At 26.5% G+C, this 21,655-nt stretch overlaps 2 protein-coding genes across 5 annotated transcripts in view; one reads left to right on the top strand and one right to left on the bottom strand.

Annotated features, from left to right (window-relative positions):
• Positions 1–4,732, bottom strand: part of LOC123267478 (protein groucho-like) — a 39,732-nt gene extending 35,000 nt beyond the window's left edge. For 2 of the 4 annotated variants that reach the window (XM_044732124.1, XM_044732126.1), the window contains exon 1: positions 4,334–4,732. In XM_044732124.1, the coding sequence (XP_044588059.1) occupies positions 4,334–4,369 (36 nt within the window). In that variant the 5' untranslated portion in view covers positions 4,370–4,732. The remainder of the gene's footprint in view (positions 1–4,333) is intronic. The other 2 variants (XM_044732125.1, XM_044732127.1) reach the window with 1 other exon arrangement.
• Positions 4,733–12,846: 8,114 nt separating this feature from the next.
• Positions 12,847–17,858, top strand: LOC123267215. Its single transcript, XM_044731767.1, has 2 exons — positions 12,847–12,969; positions 13,356–17,858. The coding sequence occupies exon 2, from the start codon at positions 13,365–13,367 to the stop codon at positions 17,856–17,858; it is 4,494 nt and encodes a 1,497-aa protein (XP_044587702.1). The 5' UTR covers positions 12,847–12,969; positions 13,356–13,364.
• Positions 17,859–21,655: the final 3,797 nt, after the last annotated feature.

Here is a 21,655-nt window from a genome sequence, read left to right as displayed (position 1 = left end):
TACTCAAATGAAAGCTCTTGATGAGTGTAACATCGGGATGAGCTTATATCTTTAAATATGTCGATATTTAAGAAAGTACAGTGCAATTTAACAAAAGTCATTATTTAATAAAGCAAGGTTGCTAGCAACCTATAATATTACAAGCAGCAAACCAGGGTATTAGTCACAATTCATAAGATGACATGATACTTGAAGTTTGAGTACACCTAAATTCGATTCGGAAAATTTTTTTAGACTGCATTCGAAAATGCTCTAGCTCTAGATATATTATTAAGAAATAACCTTGTATCTTGTGAACTATTGACATTTTTACAGATATAAGCTCATCCCGATGTAACACTCATCGAGACCTTTCATTTGAGTACCCACATCAATTTTTCATATATTCACATATATTATGTATCATATATACGTATATATGAAAAATATATCAAAAATCCATGTAGGTACTCAAATGAAAGCTCTTGATGTGTAACATCGGGATGAGCTTATATCTTCAAAATATATATTATATATATGTATATATAAGAAATATATCAAAAATGCATGTGGATACTCAAATGAAAGCTCTTGATGAGTGTAACATCAGGATGAGCTTATATTTTTAAAAATGTCAATATTTAAAAAATTACAGTGCAATTTAACAAAAGTCATTACATATATTATATTACCTTGTATCTTGTTAACTATTGACGTTTTCAAAGATATAAACTCATCCCGATGTTACACTCATCGAGACCTTTCATTTGAATACCCACATCAGTTTTTCATATATTTTATATATTTATATATATTACATATATGTATATATGAAATATATATCAAAAATGCATGTGGGTACTCAAATGAAATCTCTTGATGAGTGTAACATCGGGATGAGCTTATATCTTTAAAAACATCAATATTTTATTTAAGAAAGTACAGTGCAATTTAACAAAAGTCATTAATTTAACATAGCAAAATTTTATTTATTTACAGTTCACAAGTCATGGCAGTCACATATTAACTGCAAGGTTGCTAGTTTATCTTACAAATTCATCAATTAATATTTGAAAAAAAATAAATAATAAAATTTTATTTTGTTTTTGTCAGAGAATGATTTTGGCCACTTGTTGATCCACGTGGCTCGCGATAGAGATAAATATATACCGCACAGAGGGTTTAAATTTAGTATTAGTTTACATATACATACACACTCATTTTAAATTTTCTCTTTACCTATCATTCTATCATTCATCACACTCTTTGTCTACCTTCCTACAGTGGAGTAGTTTGGACACTTGTTGCAATTATCAATAAAAATCATCAATTAATTATTTAATTTAATTTAAAAAAATTTTTTTTAATTATAAATAATAAAAAAATTTATTTTTTCAATTATTAAAATTAAAAAATTTATTTTCCTAATTAAAAATAATAAATTTATTTTTTTAATAATAAAAATTTAAAAAATTTATTTTTATAATAATGAAAATTAAAAAAATTTATTTTATCAATTGAATAATTTTTATATTAAAAAAAAAGTAACTTAGGAAGAGTCACACTTATCTTAGGAAGAGTCACATAGAGTATAAAGATAGAGAGGGTTATAAAGGTGAGTAGACTGATGTATTTATATCTATATATATATACAATCGTTTTCCAATAATCTGCGAATCGATATGCTTTCTTTTTCTCACTTATTTTCTTTAATTTTATCTTTATTACTTGATTTTATTTCTTCTGTTTTTTGTTTTTATCTCACTTACTTACTCACCCTTTTTCACTCTCTTTTATTATATTTTTTTCTCAAACAGGGTATCTTTTTTTTTTACCCAGATATATCTCTGTCCGTGTAAACTGTGAAATGGTAGACAGAAAGATAGTCGAGGTTAAAACTAATTAATTTGTAAGATCAAGAAAATAAAGATAAAAATTACATTAATTTCAAACACATATAACATAATAAATAAATAAAGTCATTTATAATTAAATTATCTATATTATTAAGAGAATAAGAAAAATTTTGTCTTGAGCATAGTCATATGATAAAATCGGTTTTTTTTTAGTGAAATTTAGTGTCATTGCAAAGGTCGACTTGAATTTGTGCCTTTTCAAGGTTTCATATCATTCTCATCAATAGTCAATTTAATATGATAAGTATTTAGACTCCATTTGAAAATGCCCTATCTCTAGATACATAATTAAGAAATGACCTTGTATCTTGTGAAATATTGACATTCTTAAAGATATAAGCTCATCCTTGTGTTACACTCATTGAGACCTTTCATTTGAGTACCTACATTAATTTTTCATATATTTCATATATTTATATATATCACATATTTGTATATATGAAAAATATATATAAAAATACATGTGAGTACTTAAATGAAAGGTCTCGATGACTGTAACATCGAAATGAGTTTATATCTTAAAAAATGTCAATAATTAAGAAATGACCTTGTATCTTGTGAACTATTGACATTTTTAAAGATATAAGCTCACTCTGACATTACAATCATTAAGACCTTTCATTTGAGTACCCACATCAATTTTTCATATATTTTATATATTTATATGTATTATATGTATGTATATATGAAAAATATATCAAAAATGCATGAGAGTACTCAAATGAAAGCTCTTGATGAGTGTGACATCGGGATGAGCTTATATCTTTAAAATATATATCATATATATATTTATATATAAAAAATATATCAAAATTTAATATGTTATTAAATTAAAAAAAAAATAAAATTATTAAAAAAAAATTCTTTTTTTTATTTTTAAAAATTTTGTTTGCTATTATTTATTTGTTATAAAATTTTCAAAATTATTAAATATATACTAAATTAATTTTCATTAATTAAGAAATGACTTTGTATCTTGTAGACTATTGACATTTTTAAAGATTTAAGCTCACTCCGACATTGCACTCATCGAGACCTTTCATTTGAGTACCCACATCAATTTTTCATATATTTATATATATTATATATATGTATACATGGAAAATATATCAAAATGCATGTGGGTACTCAAATGAAAGCTCTTGATGAGTGTAACATCGGGATGAGCTTATATCTTTAAAATATATCTTATATATATGAAAAATATATCAAAATTTAATTTGTTATTAAATTAAAAAAAAAAATTGCATTTTTTTATTTTTAAATTTTGTTTGCTATCATTTTTTTCTAATAAATTTTTCAAAATTATTTAATATATGCTAAATTCATTTTCATTAATTAAGAAATGACCTTGTATCTTGTGAATTATTGATATTTTTAAAGATATAAGCTCATCTCGACATTACACTCATCAAGACCTTTTATTTGAGTACCCACATCAATTTTTCATATATTTATATATATTACACACATGGATATATGAAAAATATATCAAAAATGCATGTGGGTATTCAAATGAAAGCTCTTGATGAGTGTAACATCAGGATGGGCTTATGTCTCTAAAAACCTCAATATTTAAGAAATTACAGTGCAATTTAACAAAAGTCATTATTTAAAAAACCAAAATTTTATCTATAGATAAATATATTTATAGTTTACAAGTCACGGCAGTAACATAGTGACTGCAAGGTTGCTAGTTTATGTATTAAGTATTAATAATTTTATGTTCTTTTAAATAATTATTTTACACTTTGTAGTTTTTTTTTGTCATAAAATTATTAAAATGGAATAAAAATAAAGCTTCAGATATAAAGCTTTTTAATTTACTTCATTCTCGTCTCTGGCAATTCGATGAACAATTAGCTTGGACGTAATTTGATTAGCAATTGTCATTCGTGGATAAAAAAAATTTTTATTCTCCTATTTTTTAATTTACTTTATATATATATATAGTTCCTCTCTGGACTTTTATATTCTTTTACGCTCAACTTCACAGTCGATAAATTTTTTTTATTTTACCTCAATTTTTTTTTAATGCCTACACTATGTATTTTTTTATGGAAATATTCAACTTATTTATCAAAAAATCCAACAATTCAAAATTATTAATAATTTTAATAGCAAACAAAAAAAAAATTATTATGTAATTTTAAAGAGATAAATATAAAAAAATAAAAATAAAACCTTTTTTCACACCCTTTGGTAAGTGTATTTACTGAGTTTAAGGGGCGTAGAACCATGATAAGGAGGGTTGAGAGACAGGATAATTGTTTGTTCTAACCCCCAGCTTTTCTCTTCACTCTCCGAAGGTTATCATTTTTTTTTTTCTCTATTTATTTTATATTACTTCAATTCCTTTTTTTTAAAAATAAATATCAATCAATATAAATAATTTTAAATAATAAATATTAAATATTAAATATAAAAAGCATACTTACGGGAGCGGCTGGATGTCTCGCCGGTGCGGAGTACATTTCAATTGTCAAAATATATTTCCAATTGAATAAATTAAATAGATTGAGTGACTGTGGATCATTGCATTGTTAAAAAAGTTTATTGTTATATCAACTTGTCATTATTATTTTTATTGCTATTAACGGTGTGTTAATAATGTAATTATTATTGAGCATATTACCCGACCTAACCACAGGATATTGATAATCGATCTAAGTCACCATCAAAACCATACGGTTTAAACATTATTAAGAATCTAATAATAAAATTAATTTTTTATTAATTTTTTAATTATTTATAATCACTATTGTGGATTGTAATAATTAATTTGTTCGAATTTTTCGCGGAAAAACTTTCACAATAATCACTTTATATTATTTTATTTTATTGTTTTATTACCGGACTTGAGTAATCTGTAACATAAAAAATAAAAATAAAATTATTATTCATTTTATTATTATTAATTATGAATTATAAATGTCTTATTATTTAATATATTATCAATTAAATTTTTTAAATAAAATATGCAATTAATTATGACAAAAGTTAATGCTTATAAATTAATTATAAAATTATGAAAAAAAAATATAAGCAATTATAAATTTTTAAATTACTAAATATGGCATTTTATAAAAATGATAATTTTTGTTGTCATGATACTTATTTATTTACTTTTTTTTAAATAAGTGTCTAAAAAATTATTTTCAAAAAATTGATAAATTTTGCTGATTTTTAATAATTTTTAGAATTTTTTTAAAAAAATAAATTATGGCAGAGAGAAAAATATAAAAAAAATTGACATGTAGAAATTTAAAAAAATTAAAAATGTAATTTTTTGAAAATAATTTTTTGGAACAAATTTTTTTGTTAAACAAAATAAAAAAATTCTGATAATTTTTAGAATTTTTTTAACAAATGAATCATAATGAAAATTAATGTAGTATATATTTAATAATTTTTAGAATTTTTTAACAAACAAATTATTGCAAAAAATATTATAAAAAAAATTGACGTGTAAAAATTTAAAAAAATTAAAAATGTAATTTTTTAAAAATAACTTTTTGGAGCAAATTTTTTTGTTAAAAAAAATTAAACAATTCTCTAGTGATCGTTAACTTTAGTGTCATAAAAATTGCATTTATAATTTAAAAAAAAAAATTTTTTTAATTATTTAATGTCTTAAATTAAGTGTCATATTAGTGTCAACTCATTAAAACTATAAAAAATGTAACATGATATTGAAATTTTGACATCTGATAATTTTTAGAATTTTTTTTAACAAATAAATTATAATGAAAATTATTGTAGCAGATATTTAATAATTTTTACAATTTTTTTAACAAATAAATTATTGCAAAAAACATTTAAAAAAAAAAATTGACATGAAAAAATTTTAAAAAGCAAAAAATGCAAATGAAAATTAATTTAGCAGATATTTAATAATTTTTTTAACAAATAAATTATGGCAAAAAAAATGCAATTTTTTAAAAATAATTTTTTGGAGCAAATTTTTTTCTTAAAAAAAAAATTAAAAAATAGTCATTAAATTATAGCAAAAATAATAAATTTAATTTTTTAAAAATAATTTATTTTTGAAAAAAAATAAAAAAATTGTCAATTGTCTGCTAAGTGTTATAATATAAAAAAAATTAATTAAAAACAATTGTCACTTACCCAAAAGCTAATTAATCCAAAATATTATTAAAAATAGTGTAAACAAATGTATCCATCCACAATTAATTAATAATAACTATTTAATAAGAAAGATAAAAAAAATTAAAAAAACACTTGTCAAAAAAATACCGAGTTAGTTATTAAATACAAGTTAATTATTTCTTGAATGATTAATTTAAATTTAAAGATTAAATTATATAATACATACAATTACAAAGAGCAAATGTTCACATACCGGCATCACGGTAACGACTAACCGAAAACTGAAAACCGAACTACTGAACGAAAACTAACCAAAACCAACACGATTAACACGAGCAACACCACCAACACTAACCCAAACCAATAATGGCGTCTTTTAACGTGTGCGCACAGTATATTCCTCTTTTCTTTTATTTTCTTTTGTGTGCGTGTTCTGAAATATATATGCGACTGGTATTGTCCAAGCAGCTGTAAAATATAAACTCGAGTTTCAGCGCCTCTAGCGGTTGATAAATTTTAAATTTTTTAATTCGCGCCAAAAACTGAGATAAGTTTTTAGTTACTTTTTTTGCCTGTAGAGGCGCTCGGTCTAGTTCGTTGTAGACACTGAAGTTAGCTGACAGCTGTCAATTTTTTTTAATTTTATAACAAATAAGTACAATAAAAAAATTCTTCTAAAAATGTCCTTTAATAAATGAAAATTAAATTAGCCGACATTTGAAAATTTTTATGATTTATCTTATGAAAAAATAATTTTTAAAAAATTAAAACAAAAATTATCACGTAGAAAATTTTAAAAATTATCCGTGGAGTTAAAAAAAAAAATAGTTTTTTAGTTCTAATTTATAATTAATAAAAAAAATCAAAAATTTTTTAGTGTCAGCTAACTTAATTTTCATCTTTAATAATTATGAAAATTAAATTAGCCATCTGAAAATTTTTATAAGTTATTTTATTAAAAAAAATTAGAAGAATAAATTTTACAAGTTAAAAATTTGAAAAATTATCCGTGAAGTTTTTTTATAATAATAAAGTTGGCCGCAATTTTTAATTTTTTTTATTTATTAAATTAGATCTAAAAAATATTTTTAAAAAATTGCACTTATAGTTTTTCAGTTTTTTACAAATAAAAATTTTTTTTATTTGTTTGTAATAATTTTTCAATTAAGAAAAATTAAAAAAATTTTTAGATGTCGGCTAACTTAATTTTTATAATTTTTTACTTGTAATTTAATTGATAAAATAAAAAAATCAAAAGTTGTTGAAAATCGGCTAATTTTTGTGTTATTAATAATTTTTTTTTAATTTCAAATGTGGAATTTTTTTCATAATAATTTAATTGTTATAAAATTATTAAAAAATTTCTAATCTCTGTTAACTTCATTGTCATATAGATAATACTGAAGTTAGCTGTCAATATTTTTAAATTTTTTAACAAATCAATGATACTAAAGTTAGCCGACACTCAAAAATTTTTGATTTTTTTTATTAATTATAAATTAGAACTCAGAAACTATTTTTAAAAAATTCCACGTATAATTTTTAAAATTTTCTAAATGTAAAAATTTTTGTTTTAATTTAAAAAAAATTATTTTTCAACAAAATGAATTATAAAAATTTTTAAATGTCGGCTAACTTAATTTTCATAGTTAGCCGACATTTTTAATTTTTTTATTGTTTTTCAAATTATTAAATTAAAACTAAAAAATATTTTCTAAAAATTGCACTTATAGCTTTTCAAGTTTTTTACAAATGAAAATTTTTTGTAATAATTTTTCAATTAAAAAAAATTCTAAAAATTTTCACATGTGAAATTTATTAAATTTTTTTTTTATAATAATTTTATAGATTTAAATTATTAAAAAATTTTTAATATTTGTCTTTATCAACAGACTCGATAGAGTCTGGCGCCAAGTTCCGTTCTCAAGCCAGACTACCGAGTGTGTATATCCGAACAAAAACAGTTTCACTGTAAAAAAATCGCGCCAAGTCCACGTTCATAAGACTATTAAGAGAAAAAAAAATTTTTTTTTTCTTCACAAAAAGATATAAAATAAAAAAATTGAAAAATCCAAGTAACCGATATGATTGTATACGATTTTCGAAAATTAAAAAAAATTTTGTTGTAAATTTAAAAATTAAAAAAAAAATTTTTGAACGTACTTGGTGTGCGTCATTGTGTATTTCAATTTTTTTGAAAGTCCTAGTAAATAAATTTTACGAATTTCATTAAAAGTAAAATATTTTGCAACCACGCACACCAAGTACGTTCCAAATTTTTTAATTTTTAAATTTACAACAAAATTTTTTAATTTTCGAAAATCGTTTACAATCATATCGGTTACTTGGATTTTTCAATTTTTTATTTTATATCTTTTGTGAAGAAAAAATTTTTTTTCTCTTAATAGTCTTATGAACGTGGACTTGGCGCGATTTTTACAGTGAAACTGTTTTTGTTCGGATTTTAGTATTTTTTGTAATTATAATAAAAATTTACAATTGGTACCAACTTAAGTATCGCGTTGGCTGCATTTTTTATAGCAAACTATCCCTTTGAAGCTACAGTTTATGTAAAAATAATTCAAGCGCACCCTGGCGGATGTAGATGCAAGCCTTGAAATATCTTTTTTCAACTGTAGTTTCCCATCTATTGGAGGATTACCATGTATTCTCGAATTATTTAGTCTGTGGCATGTCACTTTTTACATCGAAAAAAAGTCAGGATCTAAATTTTTGCGTTGCTATAGTTTGTGCTGATTAAATTTAATAATTTCAAGCAGATTAATTGTTATGATCGACTATTATTAATTAATGTCAGTAAAATAAAGTATGAATTACTGTTATAATATACAATTTAGAAAAAAAAAGTACCGTAGAATTAAATAAAATTTGCAACCTCAAAATATCGTCCTGCTTACAGTAAACACAGTCGGTAGTCTGGCGCTCCGTTTACAACGGATTTGAACGGAACTTGGCGCCAGATTCTACCGAATCTGTGGATACCGTAAGCAGAACGGTTTTTTGAGGTTACAAATTTTTTTTCAAATTTATTTTGATTTTTTTTTCATATGACATTTTATAATAGTAGTTCATGCTTTTTATTACGCGTATTACTTGATTATTATCAATTATCTTTATAATTTCTATTTAAAATTATTAAAAATAATCAGCACAAACTATAGCGACCCAGATTTTTAGATTTAACTTTTTTCTTATGTAAAAAGCGGACGGCCAGAGACTAAATAATATAAGGATGCATGCTAATCTTATAATAGATGGGAAACTACAGTGAAAAAAAGATATTTGACAGCTTGCAATTACACACGCCAGGCGGCGCAAGAATAACTTTTACATGAACTATAGCTTAAAGGGGATAGTTTGCCACCGGAAAGGTATTAAATTAAAATTGTCAATTTTTATTATAATTACAAAAAATAATGAAATCCGAGCAAAAACAGGGGACGGCCTCTTTTACCCAGATTCCGATTACACAGATGGCGCTATTACCCAGATCCCTTTGACACATATCCCGATTACGCAGATTGTGATTAAACAGATTTTCTATTACACAGATTACTTATTACTCAGATAACCGATTACACAGAAAATCTTTAACGCAGATCCCGATGACGCAGATAATTTAAATTTTTAAATGATAAATGCCATAATAAAGCCAAGCACTAAAAGTGCCTGAAATTTTTAAATTGCCGCCATCAAAACATGCCGGATGAGCATGTAATCTAGCTATTGGTTGAATTTAAGGTTCAAGGTGTGCACGGAGCGCTTTATTGAAGTATCTACAGTGTATATGTGTAAAATCCCGCGTTGGTTGAATTTTTTATTAGATACTTGATATAATGAATCTACAAATGAATCAACAAAATTACAGGTTAAAGATTAGAGCTATATAGGTAAGTAAACATATTTATTATTTATATTAAAAGTTCGGGTTTGAAGTTTAAATATAATTAGTTCAATTACCCCCAAGCGGGGATGAATCGAACCATTTGACGCGTTTGCATAAATTAATCATTTAAGAATCAATGTTGTTTATTGACTAATTTATGGATCGATAATTAGAGAAGACATAATAAATTACCATTCCAAGAAAAAAAAAAAATAGACAAACGGTTGACCCTGAAGGCCATCCCTGCAACTTCCCGCCACTTACATACCTAGGCGCTTAAAATTGCACTAATAATTGCTCTTCGAGCTCAAAAAAACAACTTATGTCTTATTTTGAGCTCTCCAAGCTCAAAGAGATAGTCTTTCTATACTTTTGACATAGAATTTAATTTCACATAACTTCACACTAATAGATTTGTTTATAGTTAAAAAGATTTGTTAATATTTAACAAATCATTTATTAGAAGCCATTTGTTAGGCCTTAACAAATATTTCTTAGTATTTAAAAAGATTTATTAATACTTAATAAATGATTATCAGATTTATTGAATACAAACAAATCATTTTGAATACTAAGAAATATTTATTTAACATTAAAAAATGGTCTCTAATAAATGATTTGTTAGCTATCAACCAATATTATTTAATACAAATAAATCCTTCTATCAGTGCAGTCAATTCGTTCAAGAGATATCATAAACGAAAGAAAACCGAAAAGTGTTTTCTGCACATAACTTCACATAATTTCACATAATTTCAGTCGATTCGTTCAAGAGAAATCATGAACGAAAGAAAACCGAAAAGTGTTTCCTGCACATAATTTCACATAATTTCACATAATTTCACATAATTTCAGCCAGTTCGTTTAAGAGATATCATGAACGAAAGAAAACCGAAAAGTGTATTCTGCACATAACTTCACATAATTTCACATAATTTCACATAATTTCAATCAATTCGTTCAAGTGTTTTTTCCACATAACTTCACATAACTTTACTTAATTTTGCATAAGTTCACATAACATTTCTTTTCGGATCGTTTTTGATGAGATAGTATAACTTTTAGACTTTTGAGCTCGAAGAAGCATAGAAAAGCTATCTCTCCAAGCTCGGAGAGCTCAAAATAATACATAAATCGATCCAAAAAAAATATATATATATATATAGTTAAATTTAAACACAACTTTTTATTACTAAATAAGAATAATTCTTGTTGAAAATATTTATTTTTTTTATTTACTACAATATGTAAGGGTTGATTATTGAAATAAAACAACTAATTGCTTATTTAATTTGAAATTATTTATTTTTCTTTGTAAAATAATTTTTTTTTTAATTATATAAAATAGTAAAATCAGACTGCAAGATTACAGGACATAGTTTATTTTCGTTTAATAGAATTATTAAATTTAAATTATATTAATAAATTTTTATTTACTTCAAACTTAGACCATTATGTCATTTATTTATATCAATTAAATAAACGATTAGTTGTTATAGACCAGGGTAGAAGCCTTTAAAAATAATGAAAAGTGAAAAAAAATTATAATAGGATGAAACCTATTAGAAAAGGAGGGAAATATGATAAAAATGAAAGGAAAAATAATTTACGGGCGATCTGAGGTCGGGAAGGGGATGGGGGTGAGTTTTTAAGGGTAAAAAACGGTTTTTCTCGATTTCCGGCAAAACTAAAAATCCTATCGAAAAAAGTCAAATGGCAAAGTTGTAGATAATAAAAAGATCTAAAACTTTTGTAGTGTGCGTGGTTGCAAAATATTTTACTTTTGATGAAATTCGTAAAATCTATTTACTAGGACTTTAAAAAAATTGAAATACACAATGACGCACACCAAGTACGTTCTAAAATTTTTTTTTTTATTTTTAAATTTACAATAAAATTTTTTTTAATTTCCGAAAATCATAAACAATCATATCGGTTACTTGGATTTTTTAATTTTTTTATTTTGTATGTTTTTGTAAAGAAAAAAAAAATTTTTTTTTTCCTAATAGTCTTATGAACGTGGACTTGGCGCGACTTTTTTACAGTGAAACTGTTTTTGTTCGGATTTTAGTATTTTTTGTAATTATAATGAAAATTTACAATTGATAACAACTTAAATCTCGTGTTGACTGCATTTTTTACTGCAAACTATCCCCTTGAAGCTACAGTTTATGTAGATGTAATTCCAGTGCACCCTGGCGGCCGTAAATGTAAGCTGTGAATTACTTTTTTTAACTGTAGTTGCTTATCTATAGGAGGATTACTACACATTTTTATTTTATCTAGTCTGTGGCACTGACCTTTCTCCATCAAAAAAAAGTCAGGATCGAAATTTGTGAGCGAGCTATAGTATGTGCTGATAAAATTTAATAATTTCAAGTAAATAAATTGTTATAAGTAAATATAATTAATTAATACGGTGAAATAAATTATGAATTACTGTTATGATAAACAAATTGGGTAAAAAAATTACCGTAGAATTAAATAAAATTTCGCAGCCTCAAAAAACCGTTCTGCTTACAGTAAACATAGTCGGTAGTCTGGCGCTCCGTTTACAACGGATTTGAACGGAACTTGGCGCCAGATTCTACCGAATCTGTGAATTATATGCGTAGATGCCTATTTATAACTATTTTGAGATAAATTATATATATTATATAAATTATATTATATAAATTATATATATATATATATATATATATATATATATATATATATATATATATATATATATATATATATATATATTATATAAATTATATATACCTGAGTAGATATACCTGAGTGACCTACGAAAAATTTTAGCCCATCAAAAGGTATTTCGTGGAGAAGTGGGGAAGAGGCTAGGCGGGTCTGGGTCTTACTACATACATATCTACTATTATATACTATATATTTCGTAGCAGTTGTTACAACCGCTAGCCTAACCAGTATTCGAAATACAGTACAGTATACAACATCGTTTATAAAAATACACGTGCACGCTGAGTTTCTTGAAGATAATTGTGACAAGTTTACTTAAAAAAACAATAAAACTTTTCGAATCTGCATAGGAAGGTAAATACTATCTCTATTTTTATCTGTATCAATCAACTCAATAGATTGAAATTAAATGATATTTTAGTACAAGATAAAAAAATAATTATCTTCTTAATTTGCACAAACAAATTTAGTTAATATAAAAAAATGAAAAAAAAAAAATTTCAAAATACATAAAAAATATATTGAAAATCTATAAAAAATATATAAAATATATATCATAAATATATTTCTAATAAAACAAACTTTTGGCCGATTTTCATATGTATTTAATACTTTTTTATAGATTTATAATATATTATTTATACATTTTGACATTGATTTCTTTAAAATTTTTGTATTTCATGGGAGTTTATTCACGATTAAATAGTGAAGACATTATTAATTCGATTTTGTCTTTTCAGATTATTATTATGAATGAATCTGTTTGTATCATTTGCAATAAGGCAGATGATAAGCAAGTGTATGCAATAAAAAAAGCAGCTTTGAATCGTTTAGTGGTATCCAGCAAGAAAAGAATCGACAATAAATACAAAAAATTTGAGACTTTGACCTCAGCTTTTATTCATCGAAGTTGTCAAAGTCAATATAATGACGAGACCGCAATAGCTACATTTTGTAGTTCAAGACAAAAAAAAGCAAAGGAAGGAAAAGAAGTAATTAAAGATGCTCTTGGATTTAATTTTGAATCTCATTGCTTTATCTGCGGTGGATTTTTCGGTAATATATCAAAAGAAAAAATTTCATGTGTTCAAAGCAACGATACAAGAAATAATGTATTACAGTATATTAAAAAACAGAACACATTAAATGATTTTGATAAAAAGATTTCAGCTCGTTTGCAAAATGTGCCTGATTTAGTCGCAGTAAAAGCGCATTATCACAATGCTTGTATGGCTAATTTTTATAACAAAAGAACAGAAAGAAAAAGGGGTCGCTCAGCATGTGAAAACACTAAGAATTTTATTAGTTATCTTATTAATTATATAGTTGACAACGAAACAGAATGTCAATTTTCTGTAAATGAAATAAAAGAGGGATTTTCAGGAGATCTTCCAGACTACACAACTATTAAGAATAAATTGAAAGAGCATTTTCAAAACGATATCGAGTGTCATTTAATTAAAAGGGACATGATTATTTTATACAAAAATGGTACTGCAAGTAAGAAACTCTGCAAAGACTGGTACGAAAAAAGATTAAAAAGTAAAGAAGACGAACGAACTAGAATTGTTGAAATGGCTGCTGACATTATTTTAGAAGATATACGTTCTAAAGTATATGATATGAATTACTACGAAACTCTCGATATAGACGAAGGCAATCTTTTTAAGGATGTTCCTCAAACTTTGCAAGTTTTTTTGAATGTTGTGTGTAAGAGTAATAAAGAAAAAAGTAACAATAACGTTCGTAGGATGGATAAAAAAGTGGCCACAATGTCTCATTGCATCATCACATCTGTAAGGCCACGTTCTTTTTTATCTCCAATTTTACTTGGTTTGTCGTCTATGATTCACAAAAAATATGCCTTGAAAGGATTGATCGACTCATTATCCAATTTAGGTTTGTGTTCCTCATACAAAGAAACTTTGCGCTTTGAAGCTTCGATTATCAAGGACCCTGCTAATCATATTGTTTCTCCAGATTCATATGTTCAATTCGTTTTTGACAATGCCGATCATAATACATGCACGATTGATGGCAAAAATACTTTCCATGCAATGGGTGGAATAATGGTTGTTACTCCAGCGTCTAGTGTTACTTCAAAGAAAAGCATCTCTAGATTAAAACAGATTCCATCTTCTGAAGAAATAGGTGAAATTGGATTCGTGAAATTGAAACATTTTGAAAACAAAAACTCTGATGGATTAAAAACAGTTAAGATAGAAGATGTTTTAGATGTTACGGACAACTATGAAATTTCTTCGGCAGATTTTACATGGACTTATTCAAAATTTGCAAACAACAAATCCGATGGTTGGAATGGGTTCATGGAGAAGATACATACTAATTTGGCTTATCATGTTTCAAAAATTATTCCTGTGCCATTTATAAAAAATCCACCGAGTGATTATAATACTATTTTTACATCGTTGGTAGAAGCGGCAGAGCAATGCCAAAAACAAGAGCAAAAAATTGTGTTCGTAACGTTTGATCAGCCGCTATACTATAAAGCTCGTGAAATCTTGGCCAATATTGATTTAAATAATGATCCTTACAATTTGTCCTCGATTCAAGTAAGACTTGGGGGATTTCATTTAATGATGTCGTTCCTCGGAGCGATTGGATTCATCATGGATGGTAGTGGACTAAAGGAGGCTTTTTGTGAAATATATGCTGAAAATTCGTCCGACAAAGCTCTCTCCGGGCACGCATATGCACGAGCTATCAGAGGACATTTTCTAGTACAACTCGCCTTGTCTGAAATAATTTTTTCATCGATGGAGTTATCAGACACAGAAAAGGCGCTAATGGATACATTTTTGCAGGATTTAGGAACTGAAAATTTCGAAGACAATTTGCATCAAGATGATTTTCAGATCATAAAAGAAAAATTTATCGAGCATCTAAAATTAGTACAAAAAAGAGGTCCTACCGCAAAACTTTGGATGCAGTACTGGCAAATGATCTCATTGGTTAAAGATTTCATACGGGCTGAACGTGCAGGTAATTGGGAATTACATTTAAAATGCGTGGAAAGAATGCTTCCTTATTTTCATGCAAGTGGGCACTTTCTATACGCAAAATCTGCTCATCTTTATCTCCAAGATATGCGTAAGCTTAAAGACACAATAAATGATGATTACGAGTTTACGCGATTCACTGAAGGATTATTTACAATTAGATGCACTGACAAGTTTTGGTCGGGAGTTTGGTCGGATATGACGATCGAGCAAGTTTTGATGAGATCTATGAAAACTCAGGGTGGACTTACACATGGTCGTGGTTTGTCTGAAAGTGTTTTAAAAAAATTCTTATTAACAATGATCATACTTGTCGAAGTTTGCAATGCTATGGAAAATTTTTGTAATGTTTCTTTTGCAACAACAGAGCAACACATTGATTCTAGGGAATATCGAATAAAAAGAGATGTAGCTGATTTACAAATATTACAAAAATTTTTTAACAGGTATGATCCTTTTCCAGAGACTGATAACATTATGTCAATATTTTCTGGAATTATTGGCAGTAATTCTGTAAATTGCCATGAAGCGTATGAAGAAGGAAAAAAATCTTTGCAAGCTATTGTTGGAATGAACTTTGGCAGTGTAAAATTTAAAAGGAAAAACAAAGTCTTGTCTCTAAAAACAGTTCAATCTTCCGTTAAAGTGAACGGAGATATTGTAGCTATCGATCCATTATTGTTGTTTCAAAGAATATCGTTAACCATTGACAGTAAAAAAGATATGGAAACTTATTTACAATATGAGCTTGCACCTTTTCCATTGTCACTTTTTACAGAAAATGGCCTCAGGAAAAATGTAAAATCTCAACTCTACGATTTATTTGTGAGTGCGAATGGACCAACGCTTTCTGACGGTGTAGTGTATGTCGTTGACGGTGGATTTTTACTGCACAAAGTAATTTGGCAAAAAAATGATACGGTAGAAGAGATAATGAATAAATATTTGCGCTATGTAGAAAAACATTACGCAGTAAGCAGCTATATTGTCTTTGATGGGTATCCTGAAATTAAAAAATCAGTTAGTGTCACAACAGTACCAGCAGCTACTTCAACTAAAGAAGGAGAACGTAGTCGTAGAAAAACCTCAGACAATATTCCAGAGTTCGATTATCAAAATCATACAAAAATACCTTTTTTGCAAGAAAAATTTTTATCTAACGAGAAAAATAAGGATAAAATAATAAAAACTTTGATGAAAAGATTACAGTCACGAGGATTTTCCTGTAACCAAGTAGAAGAAGATGCTGATGCTGACATAATTGAAACCGCAATAAAAGTAGCAATGAGTACCAATAAAACTGTCATTGTTGTGGGTCAAGATATTGATCTTTTGGTCCTTTTAAATCAGTTAAATTCATGTAATCATGACATTTATTTTCTCAAACCAGGTTCTGGAAATGTAAAAGACCTATTTTTCACGTCTCATAGTTTCAAACATGAATCCTTAAGAAACATTGTTGCATTTCTGCATTGTTTTTCTGGTTGCGATACAACATCTGGATTTGCCGGAAAAGGAAAGAAAAGTATCGTCAATTCATTATTAGACGCTAAAAATTTGTCAAATTTGGCCAATGTTTTTTATAAGAAAGATGCAAGTAACGAAGAAATAAAAAAAAATGGGTTACAACTAATCAAATCTATTTATAAATGTAAAAATGAAAAAATTACACTGAATCAATTGAGGTTTAAAAAATATCAATTGGCAAAAATTAAATCATCTTTCGTTTTGGCTAACCTCCCACCCACAGAAGGAGCAGCAGAACAACATTGTTACAGAGCATATTATCAGCTTCAAACTTGGTTGGGTAACGAACTAACAGCAACAGATTGGGGCTGGAAGCAATTTCAACGTGGAATTATGCCCAAATTTACACAAAAAGAATTAATTCCGGAAATATTGCTCAAAACTATTTGCTGCAGCTGTGAAACTGGATGTAACAGTTTGAAATGTGGTTGCCGAAAACATGGTTTAAAATGCACAAATTTATGTTCAAACTGTCAAGGTTCTGAAAATTGCTCCAATATTGAAGAAGAAACCTATGCGAAAGTTGATGATTCAGAAGAAATTGTGGATGAAGAACCAACGCAGTCTGGAAATAATGTTGGAGAGGAAGAAGGTGATAGTTATGAAGATTTCGAAGATCTACTAGAGTCGGAGATGTTTGACGAATCTAACGATGAAGAAATGCCAGCAAAAAGACAAAAACTAATGGATAAGTGATTAGAATTGAAGATAAGGTATTTATGAATGATAAGATTAATGTGTTTAAAAATATTGTAATGAATAACGCAATGAGAATAAAGCATCTACATTTAATAGTACGATTTACATTTATATTTATCTATAATGAGATTTTCTATGACATGAATGTAATTAGCATTAAATAAATCAACTTTTTAATTGAAACAAATTGCAGCAATCACATTTTTTAGATGAAATTATTTATAATAATTAAAAAAAATTTTTCGAATTCCAGTTTTTTCTGAATTTTTGCATTTTGTGAGAAGATTTACCATAGTAACATATATTTTTTTTTTCACCATCGGAAAGTAGAGATTCCAACGAACAGAAACCATACCAACTTTTTGAAAAAAGCTGATATTTTGACGGGTGAATTTTCGATTGAAAATTAGGGTGTTTTTTCGATATTAATTCAAAATAAGGTGAAAAAATAAATATTTTTAATCAAATAAATTACAGCGTATTTGGGACATAAAAAGGTAAGTTTTCACAAAATTTCGTTAAAAAAAAAAAATTTTTGTAAAAGATAAAAATAAAAAACCAAAAACTTGGTTTTTTGAATTTTTTACATAAATTTTGAGGTTATGTGAAAAAAGTGCAAATACAAAAGTTTTAGATCTTTTTATTATCTACAACTTTGCCATTTGACTTTTTTCGATAGGATTTTTAGTTTTGCCGGAAATCGAGAAAAACCGTTTTTTACCCTTAAAAACTCACCCCCATCCCCTTCCCGACCTCAGATCGCCCGTAAATTATTTTTCCTTTCATTTTTATCATATTTCCCTCCTTTTCTAATAGGTTTCATCCTATTATAATTTTTTTTCACTTTTCATTATTTTTAAAGGCTTCTACGAGAACACAGTGCGACTCAGTGCCGCACGGTGCCGCATTAGCACATGTTTAATTGAAACAGATTAGTTAAGAAATGCAGCAGTAGATTGCGTTGGTATTGCTTCAAGTTTTGAACAAAAATTCGAAAGTTTGGCAATCTAAAAATCTAAATATTTGTTTACTTGTATATTTAAATCTTTAAAATCTTTGGAAACATTCATGTTAAGCGGCTAATTCAAAACCATCAATCACATCATGACAATGCTTACAAATATAAAAAAATCTAAAAAACGATTTCATTTTATAAAGATAAAATAATAAAAAGAATATAAATTCGTTTAAGTTAGTCATCCATAATTAAATATTAGAATTGAAAATATAATAGTTAAATATAATTTGTTTTATTGTATATATTTAATTTTATTGCAATAATAATTATTTATCAATAATAATAAAATACACTTACAACTGTCAAAAATAATAAAATTTGATAGAAAATAAGATAAACGTTAATTATACCAACTCAATACAAAAAAAAGGCCATTCGGCAGCCGAAATGGAAGTAGATTTTTCAAATAAAAAAAATTGATTTTTAATAAAATAATATAATAACACTGATAATGTATAACTTAATTCATGAATTAAAAACAAAATTCAATAATAAATTTAAAACTATTTACAACAAATTTTGGAAAAAAAATTATCTTGTGAAGAAAAAGTTTCTCAAATATTTACCAAAGAATTGCACAGATTATAAGATTTGAATTATAAATGTCCAAATTTTAAGTAACTGCTTAGAAACAACAGTTTTCAAGTTAATCAGAATTTTGCAACCGGATAAAATTTTAGTTGCAGAAAACAATGGTTAGAACTAATTTGTGACATATTTACTGACAACCTACCCGAAAACATTACACGAAAGACTGATCAATATCGTAATTATTGAATTTACATCATGATTAAGCTATGATGCAGACAATAATTCTAAAACGGCTGCAACATTAAAACAGTTTCATTAAACGAACTCTAAAAGGAGTAATATTGAGGCTACTACCACTTCTAAGTAGTGAAAATTGAAGCTCATTAAAAGAGCTTTACGATGCATTTTACCGAATTTCAATATTTTGTCTAGTTCAGTAATTATACCAAGTTGCAGTAGTAAAAACAGCAATTTTTACGATTTTAAAAATTTCAAAATCCTGTCATTTCCAAATTACTCGCCCGATTAAGCTCATCTTCGAACTTAACCTTGGTCTTGATCGATAGATAAAGCATGCTGAGTTTCAGAAGAATCGGTCATAAATTGAAAACGCTATCGTGCTGACAAGCCGCGTTATATCGTATAAATATATATATATATATATATATATATATATATATATATATATATATATATATATATATATATATATATATATATATATAAACTTTTGAACTATATATATTTTCTGACTCAGCTCGACAAACTAAGTCAGAAAATGGCTAAATTTTTTAAAAGTTGCGCCACGAGGACGGCTGCAATAGTTAGATTTTTATAAAATCTACTAAAAATATTTTTAATTTTATGTAGACTCGTTGGTAACTCTTACGCATCACATCCGCGAGCAAAGGTTTTTTGAGTGTCCAACTGTGTGAAGCGTTGCTGTTATTGGAACACTCGAAGCTGCGCACAATGCCGCATTATGCGCTCTAGTGCTGTAATTGGAAAACTACCCAATTGTCGTTGTTTTGTAAAGTTTCATTGCTTACAGTTAAATTTTTTCACAAATATGGTATTTAAATCTTTTAATGTGTGTATTTCATTACATAGGATTTACTATTATTTGACCTCTATTAAGTGTTATATATGAAGTGTTAAATGTATATAACTTGTACACAGAAAAAAAGATTTCTTGACTGGAGAATAAAATTCTTGGCTCAAGTAAATTTTCGGGTGCCCGAAGGAAGACCGAAGTTGTCTTGGCCGAAGTAAAAATTTTTCTTGAAATTCTATTCTTGGTGGAAGTAATTTTTCTTAATTCAAATTATCATAAATACTTGATACAATAAACTTTTATATTGGATCAAGATTTTGAGATACTCTAGGGAAGCAGCGCCACCTACTTCAGCTGAGAAAAAAATTTTCTCACCTTGAGAAAATTTTTCTCTTGAATATTTGATACCCATTTTAGATTATTTTAGCACGCAATTATACATATTGAATGAAAGAAAATGGTTCAATATTATTTGATCTTCCCATTTGACATGTTTGTCAACAAAAATATTAATGAAAATTTATTATCGAGATATTTAATTTTTTGGAGCAAGAGAAAAATTTTCTCAAAACAAAATTTTCTTGATTCAAATAAATTGTCTTGGATCAAGATACGTATTTCTTGAAGCAAGAGAATTAATTTTGTTGGGATAAGTGAAATTTCTTGTGTCAAAAAAAATTTTTTTTTCGCCCAAGAAAATAATTAGCAAGAAAAATATTTTCTTGGTTCAAGTGAACCATTCTTTCTGTGTAAGAAAGCAAGTTACTTTTTGAATTCCTTTACAATTATTACATTGGCTACATTTCCGTTCGGATCACTCAGATGACCCCACTGTTTTTGCTCGGATTGTCATTACAGATAACGACGCATGCGTTAAATCTAGAAGCAAATTCAAACTTGCTTTCAACTGCCGGTAGCCGGGAGAATCGTTCAAGGCAACACTAGTGACTATTGACGTCAGATTTCACACTTTTTTTTTTAAGATCGTAATCGTGAGTCACAGATTCCAATTGTTTGCAGTTATTTTATGTAATATTACAATAATTCATCTGGTATCGAGTCATCAGCCAGAAGAGCCCAGAGTAATAATTTTTTTTTATAGCGACACGTCATCTATTTCCATTCACGCTATAGTTAGATTAAATATACAAATATATATATATAGATTATAGTTTTATAACACATATTCAG

This window comes from Cotesia glomerata, linkage group LG6 (genome assembly GCF_020080835.1).
Source record: "Cotesia glomerata isolate CgM1 linkage group LG6, MPM_Cglom_v2.3, whole genome shotgun sequence".
NCBI lineage: Eukaryota > Metazoa > Arthropoda > Insecta > Hymenoptera > Braconidae > Cotesia > Cotesia glomerata.
Note: the sequence above shows the minus strand (reverse complement) of the source record. Positions and strands in the feature narration are given on the sequence as shown.